We start from the raw sequence: 16,414 nt of genomic DNA on the forward strand, positions 1-16,414 counted from the left end.
ATTGTGTGGGCCAACCCCCCCTCTTCAAAAAGTGGGGGGGTTAAAACCCCCCCAACCCCCCCTGTTTCTCCGCCACTGTTGAGAGCGCAATAAAAAAGTCAATAATCGCGAATAAGTAAAAAGTGGTAAATAGCTGAAAAGGGCGCCAGCAGTCCATTTGAGTCCGCCAGGGGGGGGGGGGGATCCGCCCCTCTGACTGTATAGACGCTCCGCCACTGTGTAGACCTGTAATCTAAGAACAACTTTATAGCATAACTATGCCTCAAGATGCATCACTTCTAAAATTTCAATGGGTGGGGGGCGGGGGGAAGGCACCATACCGGCCGGGCTTATATATGGGATCCGCCTTAAATCAACGACCTTAGGATCAAACTTTTTGAACTTCATGGATCCGTTGCTGCAGATGTACGTAGTCTTTTTTTTTGTTGTAAATTTGATGTACGGAGTCGCTCTACTTTTACTTCAACAAAAGCAGCATATGATCGTTGTATAGTAGATCGAGGGCCAGGTGGGCCAGAGGAGCAGGGACGTACGGGGTAGGGTACAAACCGTACATTGGCGATTTAATTCTTATAGCCCCCCCCCCCCACAACACACGTCCACCGCCGTCGATTTCTCGAAGGCTTGTTAAAAACGGGCAATGGAGGATGATGCTGAGAACGGCACGTACGCCGTCAGAATATGAAAACTGCAGGCCAACTTTTGTCAATCTACACCGTGACCGACCAATGGTCTTGAGTCTTTAAAGAATGATCGATTCTTGTTGCCTGCCATATTATGTTCGTAAAGACAAGGTATGACAACTTGATTAATAGGAAATTTATGAAGATCATTTCCATACAACCCACTGCGCACGCTCATTAACTAAACACCTGGATTACATGATATTATAACATTATGCAACGCCTGTTTTGGTTACCTCATAGCCGGTTGGGGCTCCAAATTTGTTTGGCTCAAGGCCCGTAAAAGGACAAATCAGGTCCTGACAAATCATGTTGACCTCAGAATCACCTGATATGGATAGGTTTCCTCAATTTATCAGGGTTTACGGATACACCCCGTGCCTGCTGATCATTATGCGGTCACCAGAATACACATGGATCTATCCTCACAAACTCAGTCGAACCACGAGTGAACACTACGTTGAAAACGATGAGCAACACACAATTATAAATAATAAACTGTTATAATAGTTCCTTTAATTTATTTCCCATTAGTTATAAATAAACTATACATATTATTAGCGGAAACACCTCTGGTTATATTTAACTCGTCTGAAAATAAATGGAAAAACAATATCTCGCCATCATTGTGAACTTGGCGGGAACATATTACCAGTCTGACCTACATGTCACATACGTACTGGCCGAATGCCATACACTACCAATTACTAGTTTTAATACATGACTATTTCCTCTAGCAATATTGTGTGCTGCTGCTGTTTTCCTGATGCAGCAACGCTGCAATTCAGCGACTAAAATTATAATAATACATATGTAGATATACATGTATATGAAGATCTAGTCGTCTGTAAGTGAGCCGCGGTTACTAAACTTGGCAGACAGCCAACACAGATAGTTCGACCTGTCAACGTTTCTACACGTTATGGAATAGCCCCACTACTTCAATTTTAGCAACTGCTTTGAGTCACTGGAATGAACAACGTCCAGGCCAGACAGCAAATTAACAAATTCGATACTAGAAAGTGCACACACAGCTTGGCTACCGTCGGTTATTAGACACTGGTGTACAGTCAATACATGCAGCTAAGGTCAATACCCACAACACAGTGTACATAAGCATCGATGGACATTTCAGGTCCAGCTAATGATAACAAGGTATCACATTTCATTACTGTCTGCATTTTGTAGCGACAAGGAAAAAACTTCACTTGCAAGCAACGGAAAGTTAACTTTTGCAGAGGGCGGTTTGGGGCAAATCTTCAATGCCTATTCAGATTTGCTCAGGTTTTCTGCTTCATGTGTACAGGGACATTAAACATGCGATATCTCCAAAATGGAATAAGACTCTTCTTACCAGTTTGGAGAGACTGAACATCAATTTGCTCTCCAATACACAGAACAAATGATGATGGTTTGGGGTTTTGTTTCTCCAAGGATGTCAACCTGTGATGTGACTCAACTATTTTGACTGAACAAGATGCCTTTTTGATACCTCTTGGCAACAGAAAGGAAATAAGTTAAAAGAGGCTCAGAAATGGGCTAACAAACTTTTGGAGATGGAGGAGACATCTCCGATATGTCACATCTTTGTCAGTTCTGGACTAAGATGACTCATTAGATTCAACAAGTGATGCTGAAAAGGCAAATATCTAAGCAATCTAGGAGTATGATCTATGAAGACTGCCAAATTAAAATTAAAAAAAAATACCGATTTCCTTATCATTATAAGAGCTGTGTTTGGTGGTCACTTTGTTTTCCTGTGTTTAAAAAAAAATTTAAATTAAAAAAAAAAAAATCAAGCAGATATGAATTATTTGAAAATAAAGCATGTAAGCTATTTCATCCCTCATTGATTTTTTGTGTGTAAACTTAAATAATTCTTATTTTCTAATAATGAAAGAGTTAATATCCAGCAATGAAAAATTCCAATTGTAATACTTAATATTTACTTAAATGAATGAAGCACAGAAAAAAAGCTAAAAAAAAAAAATAATAATGAAAATCTCAGTGACCATGTTTCTGAGTAGTTTACTGTAAATGAAAGAAACCACAGCAATCTCCAAATGCTATGTTATGAGAAGTGGCTAGGGAAAGATAGGTATAACAGTAAACAATGCATTGCCACAGCATCAACAGTCCTTTAGAGAGTTCATGCCTTTCCAACATTTGTTTGCATTTAGCCGCCAAAAGTTCCTCATCCTCCCACGCGAATACAAAGAAATACTGTCCAAATTTTATGTTTTGGAAATCCATAAATTTTGCAAAGTGTAAACTCTCGATTATGCAATCAACATTAATTTAACAACACTCCTTCTATCCTCCTTGAGACTTTAGTCATGGGATAAACTTTAACAGTTAAAAGTTTCCTTTCCCACCCGTCCCTCCTCCCCCCTCATGTTCTCACTTGCCTTCACTGCCTTAAGGATGGCAACAATATTGAAGGTATAATCACTGGGTAAGAGAACTTGTATGTACACAAGCAATGCTTTCAAAATAGAAAGGAAACGCTTAAGCGATCATAGATAAAAAATACAAAGAACAAAAAAAGTGACATCTCCTGGCCACTCTATGGCAATGAAATCATAAGTACTTTTAACTCAAACACAAAGTACAAACTGGTAGGTGTACGGCTGCACACACACCTGAGTATGGTACAGGGGTTACTCAAATTATTTACCGATGTTAACCTTGAACATAAAGGTCTCCCACATGTGAGGACAATATATGCATCTCTTCATACTTAACGAATTATGCTCTTATACTTTTACACATTTTTAATTGCAACCTTGCCTAGAGGTGCCAATTATCAAGCAAATTCCGGCAATGGCTTAACATGCTTTTCACATCCATTTACGATAATCATCTGAGCCCTAAACACATTGTTGTCAAAAACTATTAGCTACATTTCCCTTCTTTCAGCAGACTGTGAATGAGATGCATTTTGAGTAACAAAGTTTTGAGGAGAATTGTTAAACATTTTCATAGACTGGAAACGCCCCTGAATAAAAAGAGAGTGAGCCAAATTAAAAAAAAAAGTCAATAAATAACAAATAACAAAAAAGAGGAAAAAAAATTCTTAAAAATAGGAGAAAGGTACAAAAAAAAAATGTTCGAATGTAAAGAAGATGAGATGAAACTGTGGTTACATTTTTTACAAACCACAGAATAATACAATTATCAAGCTCTATAATTTTAGACAAATAACAATAAGGAAAAATATGGTTGGTCTCAGGCAGCCCTGCGAAAGTGTGTGCCAATTTTACTTCAAACTTGACAAAAGTCGTTTCTAATCTTTTTTTCTTGATGCCTCACATGAATGACACAGTTTACTGATGAAAAAGGTTAATTCACATTTAAAGATAACCGGTGTCCGTGAATGATATCCGCAACAATTAGAATTCAAAAAGATATTTTCTTCAGAAGTTGTCATGGTGATAATAACATGGAAGGGCAAGTCAGAATGAAGTTTTCAAGTCCATATGGAAAAACATGATTTGAATTCTTAATTAAGTTTGTCTTACGATACTTGCTTACTATTCCTCACAAAAGCGCCAAATATCGCTGCTTAGTTTAACCGATAGAAATGAGTTATTTGTACTTTGTATTGTGCTTTGGGGGATGGGCAGGGTCAAGGGGGTAGTGTCAAGGGGAAGAGTGGTTACAATACTTAAAATTCAAAATCTATATTGTTATTGAACACTGGGATCACTTTGATTATACAAGGATATGGACAATATTAATGGTCATTACTACCATAATTTAGTGAGGCTTTGTTTTTGTCTTATGGACAAACCCAAGTGATTAGCTGCTGTTCATCTGATGAAGTCGGGCAGGCCGCGAGAAATGAATCAACATGAATAGAGAACCGAGTGACTCACTAATACAACTTTGTTTACTTGAACAGGGCTTAAGACCCTCACAATTGGTCCCACGAATGGCTACATATTTTTATCATAAAAACGTTAACCTTAGACAGACGTTAACCTTTGACAGACAAACCGATAGTTCTCAAGGAAAGCCGCAAAACTATTTACATTATTTTTTCACACCACCTGGCAGTGACAACGATGCCAATGCTACGTGGCAAAGATATCAACGAGATTAATTGACCGTTAATTTTTCTAGTCCTTTTTCCGTCAACCTTTGTTAATTTTCAGCCCTCCGTTTCACCGATCATCAGCTCTTGTCAGAGGCCGCCTCTGCTTCTAGCATGTCATTAATTTCCTGTTCCCATTCCTCGTCACCCACCGGGGAATCCCCGACGACCTCGTAATCCTGGAAAAAAATAGAATTAGTTCGATTATCGATAAATGGATTCAACCATTCCTCGGTAGTTTAATAGTTGTTTCATGTTTTTGTGAAAGCAAATTTGAAATTTGACAATTTCTAAATTAATAGCAAGTTTGTTTCGGTATTGTTCTTTAAGATCAGCTAGCTTTCAATTTCTTTCAAAGGTCTTCTGTCTTGGTGGGGAAATATTTAAAAATAATTGCATGTTTAAATTTTTACCGGGGGAGGGGGAGGGGGGTTGGGGTTCGAGGAGGCTGCAAAGATACGTAGGCAAAACGATGCTGTTATATCGGACCTTTCAAAAGTATTTTCAACAACATTTGGGTAATGTCTGTCCTTGAAACGTAGTATAACTGACAAAAACCATCTCCAATTTCGCAAATTCTTTGAAATTAAACTTCAACAAACAGTTAACTCAATGAGCTGCACAATATTAAGTGATTTGGTAACTACATAGGAATCTTCATGGGAAATGCAGACTGCTACTCTTACTTTAATCTGTAATTGTTTGGAGGGAAAAAATTTGCATAAATGCATAATCAACTTTTTTTCCAAACTTACTGAAAGCTCTTGTTGTAGTTCTTTCTCCCATTCTGGAACTTCCTCTTCCTCTCCTGAAGGAAAAGAAAATAATTAAAACTAAAAAATTAACAACTATCTTTGTTTACCAAACCTCTCCTTTAGCATCTCTCACTTGGTAATCCAGTTACCACAAACACAATATCTACACTGCTGCCATATATCTGATATCACATAGCAAATGAATATACAAGTGAACAAGATGTATAGCAGTTTGTTTTTTTTGTACATAAGAACCGTAGCATTTTATGAGTGACCACATTCAGAGCCTTAAAAACTGCTACATACAGGTTTAACACTAAATTATTCCCCGATCTGTAGTGAACAGCCAAGTACATTAGCAGCGGGACTTAAAGATGGTAGCAAAATGGAGAGGGGTAGGGGGAGGGGACCACTTCTCAGCATAACCATGACAACTTTCAATGTCTCTCACCCACTCCCCCTCCCTCCCTCCCCCCCCCACTAATCCCACCCATGACCATGCTACTGATAAGGAATGGATTGTCATACTTTTCCATTTCATTTTCATTTTCAGATCTGACTCTTCCCTATTACGATTGTCCCTACGTGGACTTAGTTCATTTGATCATTTCCATCACAGCAACGTTTCAACAGGCTTCCTCTTCACACTGTGTTTTTTAATTGTATGTAAAAGTATGCTAATTTGCTATACCACGATGTGATGTAAAGGAGAGGCAGCCAATCAATGAATGACTCATTCGATGAATGCATGACCCCCATAAACTTCCATGAAAGTGTATTTTATGGCGTCTAATGGGTATCACGCCGAGGAGATTTCTCATACAAATGAGTTTAGCAACCCCTATTCACGGAGCGAGTGCTGTTTGTCAACATTGGAAATTGAAACCGAAACATGGGAGTGGGCGATATGTTCCATTCATGAAGAGAAACACTTGAGACTTGGATATTAATCAGAACAGTTCAGTGACACTTTGCAGGAAGGTGGACATGCATTTGTGGTGACATTTTATAGACTTTCAACAGACATGAGACCAGACTGCATTCATGCCTTTGTTGCATCTCACAGCAGAGCCTGACAGACATACCTCTCATCAAGCAGTATCTTTTTCTACAAGACCAATAAAATCCTATACGGTAAAGCCACAATAACCAAGACCTGTATTAGTTTTGTTCTTATTTTAGTTTTCAGCTAACATTTGTGCTGTGAAAATGATCTTCTATTATTTCCGGCATGAAAAATGATGCTACATTTTATGCAGTTACTGCTAACACCCTCTAGCAGCACGGAAGACCATTTCATACCCAGGAAAATATATGGACTTTTATAAGGCAGGGTGGGGGGGTTCTGGGTACCAGACTGCCACACACTGTGATCTATCAAACACAGAACAGTCCAGAAGCATGTTTTGCACCGGTGATGGTGTGTGCTTAGGTTGGACATCAAACTTACTGCAGCGTAATAAACATATTAAATTCCCACGTTACAATGTGGGAATTTTTGTAACAATACCTGAAGACCTGATTAAAAGCTTTTGTATCCCTTTTGTTCAAAATACCTTCATTTGTGTCCTTGGAATCCATTCCTAACCGATTAACAGCTTTTGTATCCCTTTTTGTCCTAATTACAGTTTGTTCTAACTATCTTTTGTTCTAATTACCTTAATTTGTGTCCTTGGAATCCATTCCTAACCATACTAACAGCTTTTGTATCCCTTTTGTCCAAATTACCGATTGTTCTAAACTACCTTTTGTTCTAATTACCTTCATTTGCAACCCTGAAGTCCATTCCTAACCTGACTAACAGCTTTTGTATCCCTTTTGTCCTAATTACCGATTGTTCTAAACTACCTTTTGTTCTAATTACCTTCATTTGCGTCCTTGTAGTCCATTCCTAACCCGCCTAAACAGCTTTTGTATCCCTTTTGTCCTAATTACCGTTTGTTCTAACTACCTTTTGGTCTAATTACCTTCATTTGTGTCCTTGGAGTCCATTCCTAACCTGACTAACAGCTTTTGTATCTCTTTTGTCCTAATTACCGTTTGTTCTAATTACCTTCATTAGCGTCCTTGGAATCCATTCCTAACTGTTCCATCCCTTTGAGTAGATCGTCTTTGTCGAGTACTGACTGGTAATCATCGCTGATGAATTCACCATCCCCCGCACTCTCTCCTGGTAGTTCGCCACCAATGTCCTCCTCTGCTTGGTTTGCGTCCTCAATCTTCTTGTCTTCTTGATCTGAAAGTGTACAAGATCATAAAGTTTCAAGTTTCAAGTTTATTTTCCACTTTCCATATATATAAACAGTAACACAGTCAATGACTAATTTACTCACATTATGATGAAATAACAATAAACAAAGTGAAAAATATGCTATAATGGAAGTGGAGGAACCAGAAGTAAGTAGAGACTTTTCGAGTCTGGACCCTGTTAGGACCAAAAGGTAGAAGGACCAAAAACAAACAGAATGCAAACATGCATTGTGGTTTCGACGATGTAACATGAGCAGTTTTCTTTATGAATCTGACATAATGTATAGTGAGAGTGTGCACTGTACAACATACTTTATCTTGATAGAACAGTGAAAAGCAGTGTGATGTGACAAAAAATAAATTCACAATGACACAGGCTGCCCTCAAATGACCATTGACCTCAACAACAGGCTTCTTGTACTAAATGTGATAGTTACATCAACATACTATATGTGACATCTGTCCTTGTTGAAATATTCTGCAAAAGCATGGTTTTCACAATTTGACCCCTGGTGAACTCAAATGACCATTGACACAACATTAGGTTTCTTGTACTCAATGTGGTACAATTACGTACCAAATATGTGATGCCCAACTTTCCAAAAATACAGAAACATTGGTTATAACAATAATATGTAATATTTACTATCACACAAGAAAGTTATCTACATTATCAGTGGATACAATTATTATCATGGAAGCATTCATATTTCATAGGTCTTATGTCTCCATATATTTATGTCTACATAAATGTAGGGCCAAACTTAGATTGATGGGATGATCAAGAGGGCAGTACACCAGAATGGATCAGAGATATGATAAGAAGACAGGGTTGCTGTGGTGTCTTCCCTTCATTCCCCAGTGTTTCATTTATAATGGGACGACAAGGTCTTGAACGACATTTCAACAACTGCGATGAAAACACTGTCTACCAATACAAGGATGAATGGCACTCCATGTGTTGATTATAAATATTCTATTGTACATGCATTAATGTTAATGACGGGTTGGTTACGACAAATTAATATCACACAGAGCCTTTTACCTCCAAGAGCATTAACTAGAAAGATGGGTGTTTTGTATTTCTTTGGAAATGTGTGAACAACCATGGCCATGATCAATAATATTAAATGAAACCCTACTAGTGAGGTTGTTCTACATATATGTAACATATATGTTAGCACTTCAAGAAATGGCCATAACACTTGATACCACCCAAAGAAGTATTTATCACCGTTAAGTGATGTTGGAGAGGAGGGAGGGGAGATGGAGAGGGGAAGGGGAAGGGGGAGGGGAAGGGGAAGGGGGAGGGGAAGGGGAGGCAATGGGAAAGTGATAGGCTAGTGATGGGATAAGTAGGGGTGGTGAAGGGTGATCAGATGTTGAGGTTGCTTGGGGATCAATTTCATCCCTCTCCCTGGTGTAAAGACAAAAAAACATTTGAGCAATATGTAAGTTTTGGGATATTATTTCTAAACTGAAGTTTTGTCTTCTTCAGCTTTTCTGGTAGACTTCTCTTGCCTCTACAAACTTGTGACCTTCCCCGTGACGATGTGACTGCTTACCTTGTTAAGAGGACTCTGAATCGGAACCCGACCTGGAGTTCTGTTCATTCTACAAATTTGTGACCTTCCCCCTGATGATGTGACTGTTTACCTTGTTCAGAGGTCTCTGAATCAGAACCCGACCTGGAGTTCTGTCCACTCTACAAACTTGTGACCTTCCCCCTGATGATGTGACTGCTTACCTTGTTTAGAGGTCTCTGAATCGGAACCCGACCTGGAGTTCTGTTCACTTTTGCTCTCGGACCCCGAGGATGCGGCTAGACTGGTCAGCTGTGAGGACTGCTTGATCAAGGAAACTCGGTAAAAGTAATTTTTCCAAAAGTGTTCTTCAGAAATCCTGTCAAAACAGAAACAAATTGCTGTATATTTACTTCCCCTCCGATTTGCTACGGAACATTACTTGTAAAAATTATCCATGTGTGCAAGAAAGAAGAAGAAAATAAAATTTCAACATAGAATATCAAAAAAAGACAGACAAATTTACTTGACATGAGCTAGATCTATATATTACATGCATGTGATTTACAGCCAGGAAATCACTTATAAAAGACAAAGATGGAATGCTAGCATTTCTCACTTGCCTAAATTATCCTGTTTTTAGTGAGGTTGACACAGTAAGGAACTGCTTTTCCTTAATTTCGGTAGTTCACATATTCATCAAGGACTTCTTTCCATTTTTCATTATCTTTCAGTTTGTTAAGAAAACTTGGATGGTCAGTGTTTTTCAGCTCGTCTAACAACTTGTTCGATTCTTAGTGAAATATACAAATTTTGGGAGAAAATGTCATTTTAAACTGAGTTACCTTCCTACCGGTATTGGTTGAGATGACTAAGGCCACAGGTGTGCACATTGCTGGTCCCTAATAACAAGTGCAAATATTACTGGGGATCCACAGAGTTTTATTAGTTATATTTAATTAGAATTTTTTATTAGTGCAAACTGCAGAAGCCTACGAATATCAGCCGTTAACCAACTGAAACAATTAATTAACTAATAAACTGAAAGGAACAGCATGAAACTTGGCCAGTTGTACACAGAGGGCCAAGTAGAGGGCCAATCTAAGTTTTCCAACATAACATATAGATGATGCACATCAATATCTCTCTGATCATTTTCATAGTTTTGACTAGTGTAGCACCCCCATAGACTGAACATAAAACCTCAGTGTGTCTCAGGAGATACATTTTGTGGCCTCACTCTCTCCCCCCCCCCCCCTTCACTACTTCCCTAAATTTAGGTCATCAAGTTAGGTACCATCTTGTCCATGTTGACAAATGGAACAAAAAAACAAAGCAAGATATGACATTGGACGAGACATTTTTGGGTTACAGCACTTACTTAGAGGGCACCAATGAAAATCTCATTTTCTGCAAGTTAGGATCTTCCTGGAGAGTTGCCATAGCAACGGGAAATGAAGTAGTAAAGTCAAAGTGGAACTGAACGCCTGCCGGAGGGTTCCTAAGAAAGTTTCTTTTGTCCTGTAAATGAAAAATTAGAAAGATAGTTGTTAATTTAACGGCTGTCGTTATTTACAAGTACCTGGTTGTGTTCCCTCTGTCATAATCTCCCCATTTCACATTTTGGTTTCAACACTAACTTCACCCAGGATACTAGGGCATTAAATGTCAATATATAAACACCTTCTTCAACCACATCCCATATGCAAAGTTGTGTCTAGGCTAGGTACTTCTAACAGGCACGGATCCATGCTGGTGTGCACAGACTTGCATGTCGACCTAAGCTATAGCCTAAATATGCCTCAGAATACACGATTTAATTAAAGGTATAACATTTTTGCTCAATGAGGAACCTCCGATGACTCCCCCCCCTCCCCTTCTGTGAGAATTTGTTGCAACTACCCCAGTACCAATATCTGGATCTGCTAGTCTACCTTGGTATTTTGATACCTTTATAGACTAACTTGCAGATAATGGGTTTGAATAAAGCATGTACAAAACTTTTTTGTCAATAGTGTATATTAAGTCCCTGCTTCCTTAACATTTTCCTTGTCAAACTATGCTGTGTTCTTTTCCTGTCTAGACTAACAGTGGTCCCATGAATTTCTAAGAAGTAAAATTGCCCAATCTATATACGAATCAGCAGAGAGAGGCTGTGGATGCAACGCCTTCGCACAATTCAACCTCATGGGCTCAACATTCAGGAAGGACATGACTAACATTTCCTCTGCCCCCCTCCCCCCTTGTTTCCCCCCCCCATCACTTCTCATAGCTCTCTTCCACCCTTTTTTCTCCACACCTTTCTGTCTTTGTCCTCTCCAGTTTATTCCCTACCCCCTTCCCTTAATCCTCTCTTTGTCCCTCCAGGCCTCCACTGTTTATCTCCTACCTCTCCTCTTCCCCTGTTGGTTTCTTTCTTTCTTCTCTCCATCCCTTGTCTACTAATCCCCTTACATCTATTTGTGTTCACCATGCTCATTAACCTGGCTGTATTCGGTGCATGTTTTTGTCTCTTCTGTTACTGTTATTTGTCATTTAGCCTTTGAAGAAGATCCTGCTAGGATCGAAATGTCAGGCCAACTTACTTTTACACATTCTCCTACACAGGCTCTCTAGTGGATAAGCAGTTTGCTCACAGTTTTATTTTATTCGAGTTTTATTTCAATCTATATATACACTTATGTGGTTAATGATTAAACTGCACACTCACTGATTTTTTTTTATTTTGCAATTAACTGCAGATTGATTGACAAGTAGTCAACAGCAACAAACCTACATTTATCAAATATAAGGAAACAAATCACTTTGTAACAGGAAGGAACTTATCTGTCAGATTCAGTCGGAAATATTGTTTACAGATCTTTGTTTTAAAATATTTCCGCTATACTGCTCTCGGCTGAACTCTTGGATGTAAGCAACGTTGTGTTCATTGTAAATTTCAGGAATGAGATGCCTCATGCAGTATTACAATCAGTTCTTTATGACACATTTAAAGCAGTATTGATGCCATTTTATGATTTTAACTTATAAATATTATAATAACTACGTACACAGTAAATATATTCCCTGATGCGCGCACATCTATAAGCTAAAACTGCAGTATGCAGGGGGTTGAGAATGTAGAGAGGCTGGGGGGGGGGGGGGATTAGAGGGTTATGTACCCCCTAGCAATAATTTGCCTGGAATTGAACAACATGAAAGACTGAAATACAGGCCGAAGAAATTTCAGAGCATTTCAACTTTTGCACTTGTATTATTGTGCTTGAAAATTGTAACAGGGTTAACAACAGATATATTTGGAAATGTTCCAGCTTTCAAGGACTTCAGCCTGGACCCACCCCTGTGCTCTAGTCCAATTGTGGGCCCCCTGAACCCCCAGCCAATAACAGTTTACCTACCAATAACCTCCCAATAGCCTCCTATGACACTGGTACCTACAGTACGACCAATCCATCCACACAACTTACAAGTGATATATGCAAATTTACAGTGATGAGCCTCCCACGTCAATAAAACTTGCGACTATTTTGCCAGTGAACATCATTGAGCTTTTGTCATTCAACAAAAAGGCCTGTGGTACTAGAGTAACTAGACCCCCAAAATACATTATGAACCAGTTCAACTACAGATAAACCTGACGGCCCTGGTGACAGTCAAATTAAAACCTTTCTTGTTTTGGGTCCCATGGATTCAGAGACTATCATTAAGCAAACTTACTTGAGACAGGGCCAAAATTTGCTCTTTCATCTGTTTTTCTTCGTTGTAACCGACCCACGGAGGTACGGCCGCCTCCGACCTCTTAGAATGTTTCTCTTGGATGAATTTCTCCTGTTCCTTCTGGAAATCCCCGACCAGAGTCTGAAGTCACGAGATACATGCAAATTGGATCTTAATATTTCTGACACGTAAAATAGGTCTTGCGTACATACAAATTGGAACATAATCTCTAATTTAAGTAGACTAATTTAATATGGCGCCATTATTTTTTAGAGCTTGCCAAATAAGGGACATCAAGGAGAAAATAGATAGCTGGAACTCACATGATGCTTGTGGGTAAAATGAAGAGCAAAAACAAGCTAGAAATATGGAAGCTTAGACTGTTCAAGATCATCTCCATCCAGGGGGGTATAATGTGATGTTGACTACAGTGTTAAAGTTCAGTCATTTATATTCATTTTCCTTAATGCAATTATGTTTGATAAGACAAAAAAACAAAATCAAAATACTGATACATTGTTTAAACTTATAATTCATTAATTAACTGAAGTAGTTAACCAATAACCACATGATTTGAGGTGCCAAAGGAATGATATCGGTCTGTCTGTGTAAATCAATTAAACTTGGAATAAATCAGACATTATCATTTTTACTTTGATTGTTGTAGTCATGTTAAAGGCATTGAAGACTCGCCCCAAACCGTGTGCGGCCATCTGAAAAAGTTAACTTTCCGTTGCTTTTGCAAGTGAAGTTCTTCTTTTGTCACTACAAAATGCAGACAGTAATGAAACGTGATACCTTGTTATCTTTAGCTGGACCTGAGATGTCCACCACTGTATCGTTTGTATACTGTGCGTTGGGTACTGACCGCAGCTATATTTACTGACTGTTGACTAGTGTCTAATTACTGACGGTAGGCAAGCTGTGTGTGTATTTTCTGGGATCGATGGTGGTGTCTAACACTTCTGTTACACCTCATTCAAAACTAGGTTAAGATTACCGGCATTAGACGTTTCTTTTTGTGCGAGTCTTCACACCCTTTAACATTGTGTACAACATGCAGTCAACATACTGCAAAAATGGATGGTTAGACACAAAATGTTGCTTTTTATAAAAGTGAAAAATAATTTACCACTCTCTCCTCGACGGTCTTCTGTATCACTGATGCTGTTTTGGTGGCTGTTTCACTCACTCTCTGTGAGCCAACTTTAGCAAAGTTGTAAAGGTAATCTGAAGGAAATTAAGCCAAAAATTACTTAAAGTTTGGTTAGTCAGTGGAAAATTACCACTTAATTTCTTTTGTTACTACTCACTAATGAGGGGCAAGTGGAAAGTTCTACAGCAAACATGCAACTCTACATAACAGGAGGGTCAGAACTAGAGATTTCTTACTTTAAAACTGATTTGCAATAATGGTTTAAATGAATTATGTGGTTGGTTATATAGTACATGTGTGCCTAGATACATTTCACTTCACTGAAGAACTGAACCACATGATTTGAGGGACCAAAGGCTTGGTATTAGTCTGTCTGTGTTAATCATGTAAATTTGGAATAAATCAGAATAAAGAGTGATGGATTGTGGTTTAGTTAGTTTTAACTTGGATTGTTGTAGTCATGTTAACATTATGTTCAACTAAAGTCAAAATACTGCAAAAAATTGGATGATCAAACACACAATGGTGCTTTTCTTTTTGTCAAAATAGAGGTTTTTTACTTTGTAACTTATTTGCAATAATGATTTTAATGTTAAGTAGTGGTTGAATGTACAGCAAATGTGTGCCAAGACACATTTCAGCTAAAAGAGATTGACATAAAATATTGTCAAATAATGCAGTAACATTAGTAACCTTTATTACCAATATTAAATTTATATTACAATAAAATTTCTTTGATGATATTGTTGTCTAAACAAGAAGTAACTGCTGCGTACGGACGGATCTAGTGCCATTCCGCCATAGGTACAAACCGCCATGGCGGAAAGGTACGAAACCTGTGGCGGAAAGGTAAATTTTAGGAATGGATTTTAGGCTGGTGTACAGGAACATATCGGTGAAACTTTCTTTGAATCGCGTGGAAGGATAGGTACACCGTCTTCAAATGTGACAGTTCGCTGGATAGACTGAATTTTAGTTAGGGCTTAGACAAGATCGAGGAATTGATACACAGTCTTTAATGTAAGGATGGTTGAATATTCATTTGTAAGTTTGTAAGAGTTGATACACTGTCTATTAATATATCACATAGAAATATAGGTACTAACTTAGAATCCGTACCATTCGACCCTACTTCCTAACCCCTAACCCTACTTCCTAACCCTATTCCCTACTTCCTAACCCTAATTCCTAACCCCTAACTCTACTCCCTAACCCTATTTCCTAGCCCCTAACCTTATTCTGACGATTCGAAGAACAGTAAGCTTTCCCATTCATATGGTACAGATTCTAAAGTTAGGCCGAAATAAAAAATAAATATATATTGCAGTAACATGGCGAAATGACACGGCCCCCATCTGCTCCAGTAGACAGCTAGGCCTAGTAAGTAGTAGTGTGTTGGTTTTGAGAATTTGATTTGCATTATTTATACTAGAACAGGGGTCCCAACACCTTCTCCCTCTCCAGATTTAACTATCAAAGTACAACCAACACAACACTAACTTAGTGGAAATATACTACGAATTGGATCAAGGTGACATAGGCATAGGGAAAGGAAATACAGGCTGATAACGATAATAACAACAAAACTGCATGTCGGGGCCACTACTGCTAATGTGCTATTTCACCAGCAGGGGTTCTGAATGGGGAATGGGTAACAGCAAAATCAGAAAGTCACACAGATCAAGTTACACATTACTCACTGCCAATATCTTTGGCGGCATTGACTGCTTTGTCAGCATTTAGATTGGGTGAATCTTTCTCCGACTGTTGTTCATCTTCCTTGATTTCGTCGGTTCCTGCGTCACCTTTAGTTTCCTTTCCTACGGATTCTTCCGTTGATTCAGGGACGTTTTCGTCGACAGCCGATTTACTTCCACCCCACCAACTTGACAAAACCTCCATTTTGAACTTTACTCTCAAAACAAGTAGTGTGCTGTTGTCAAATAAACGAATGAAATGAATAGAACAATGGCCTGAAATTGAAGTTTCAAGTTATGACGTTGTACTTATGTTATAGCTAGGCTAGTATTACTATACAGTTACACTGTAGGCCCGTTTATTGTTTGTTCCATCAGTTAGCTCAAAGCAATCGTGATATAAAGTGTTGCGGTATTAGTACATACATTTTACAACGAAGTGAGTGCAGAAAGTTGTGTTTACAAAATATTGAGGGAAGTGACGTCAGAAAAATCTTGAAAAGTCTAAAAAAAAATTTGAGGAAATTTATGTTTATT

General features: G+C 38.5%; 1 protein-coding gene across 1 annotated transcript; it reads right to left on the reverse strand.

Annotated features, from left to right (window-relative positions):
* Positions 1-1,184: 1,184 nt before the first annotated feature.
* On the reverse strand, positions 1,185-16,319 carry LOC139963278 (synapse-associated protein 1-like). The gene is made up of 8 exons (XM_071963934.1): positions 15,881-16,319; positions 14,157-14,254; positions 13,025-13,165; positions 10,689-10,828; positions 9,532-9,686; positions 7,588-7,770; positions 5,535-5,587; positions 1,185-4,958 (listed from the first exon to the last, which is right to left on the reverse strand). Exons 1-8 carry the CDS (start codon positions 16,080-16,082, stop codon positions 4,860-4,862), a joined length of 1,071 nt encoding a protein of 356 aa, XP_071820035.1. The 5' UTR covers positions 16,083-16,319; the 3' UTR covers positions 1,185-4,859.
* Positions 16,320-16,414: the final 95 nt, after the last annotated feature.

This window comes from Apostichopus japonicus, chromosome 21 (genome assembly GCF_037975245.1).
Source record: "Apostichopus japonicus isolate 1M-3 chromosome 21, ASM3797524v1, whole genome shotgun sequence".
Lineage (NCBI taxonomy): Eukaryota > Metazoa > Echinodermata > Holothuroidea > Aspidochirotida > Stichopodidae > Apostichopus > Apostichopus japonicus.

Bases quoted from the DNA above. Each gene is read 5' to 3' on its own strand.
- LOC139963278 (XM_071963934.1), bottom strand. From the start codon at position 16,082: ATGGAGGTTTTGTCAAGTTGGTGGGGTGGAAGTAAATCGGCTGTCGAC. The intron at 14,255-15,880 runs GTGAGTAATGTG...AATTTCCTTCAG, and splicing joins TGCCGCCAAAGATATTGGCA to ATTACCTTTACAACTTTGCT. The intron at 7,771-9,531 runs GTAAGCAGTCAC...GTACACTTTCAG, and splicing joins TTCAGAGACCTCTAAACAAG to ATCAAGAAGACAAGAAGATT.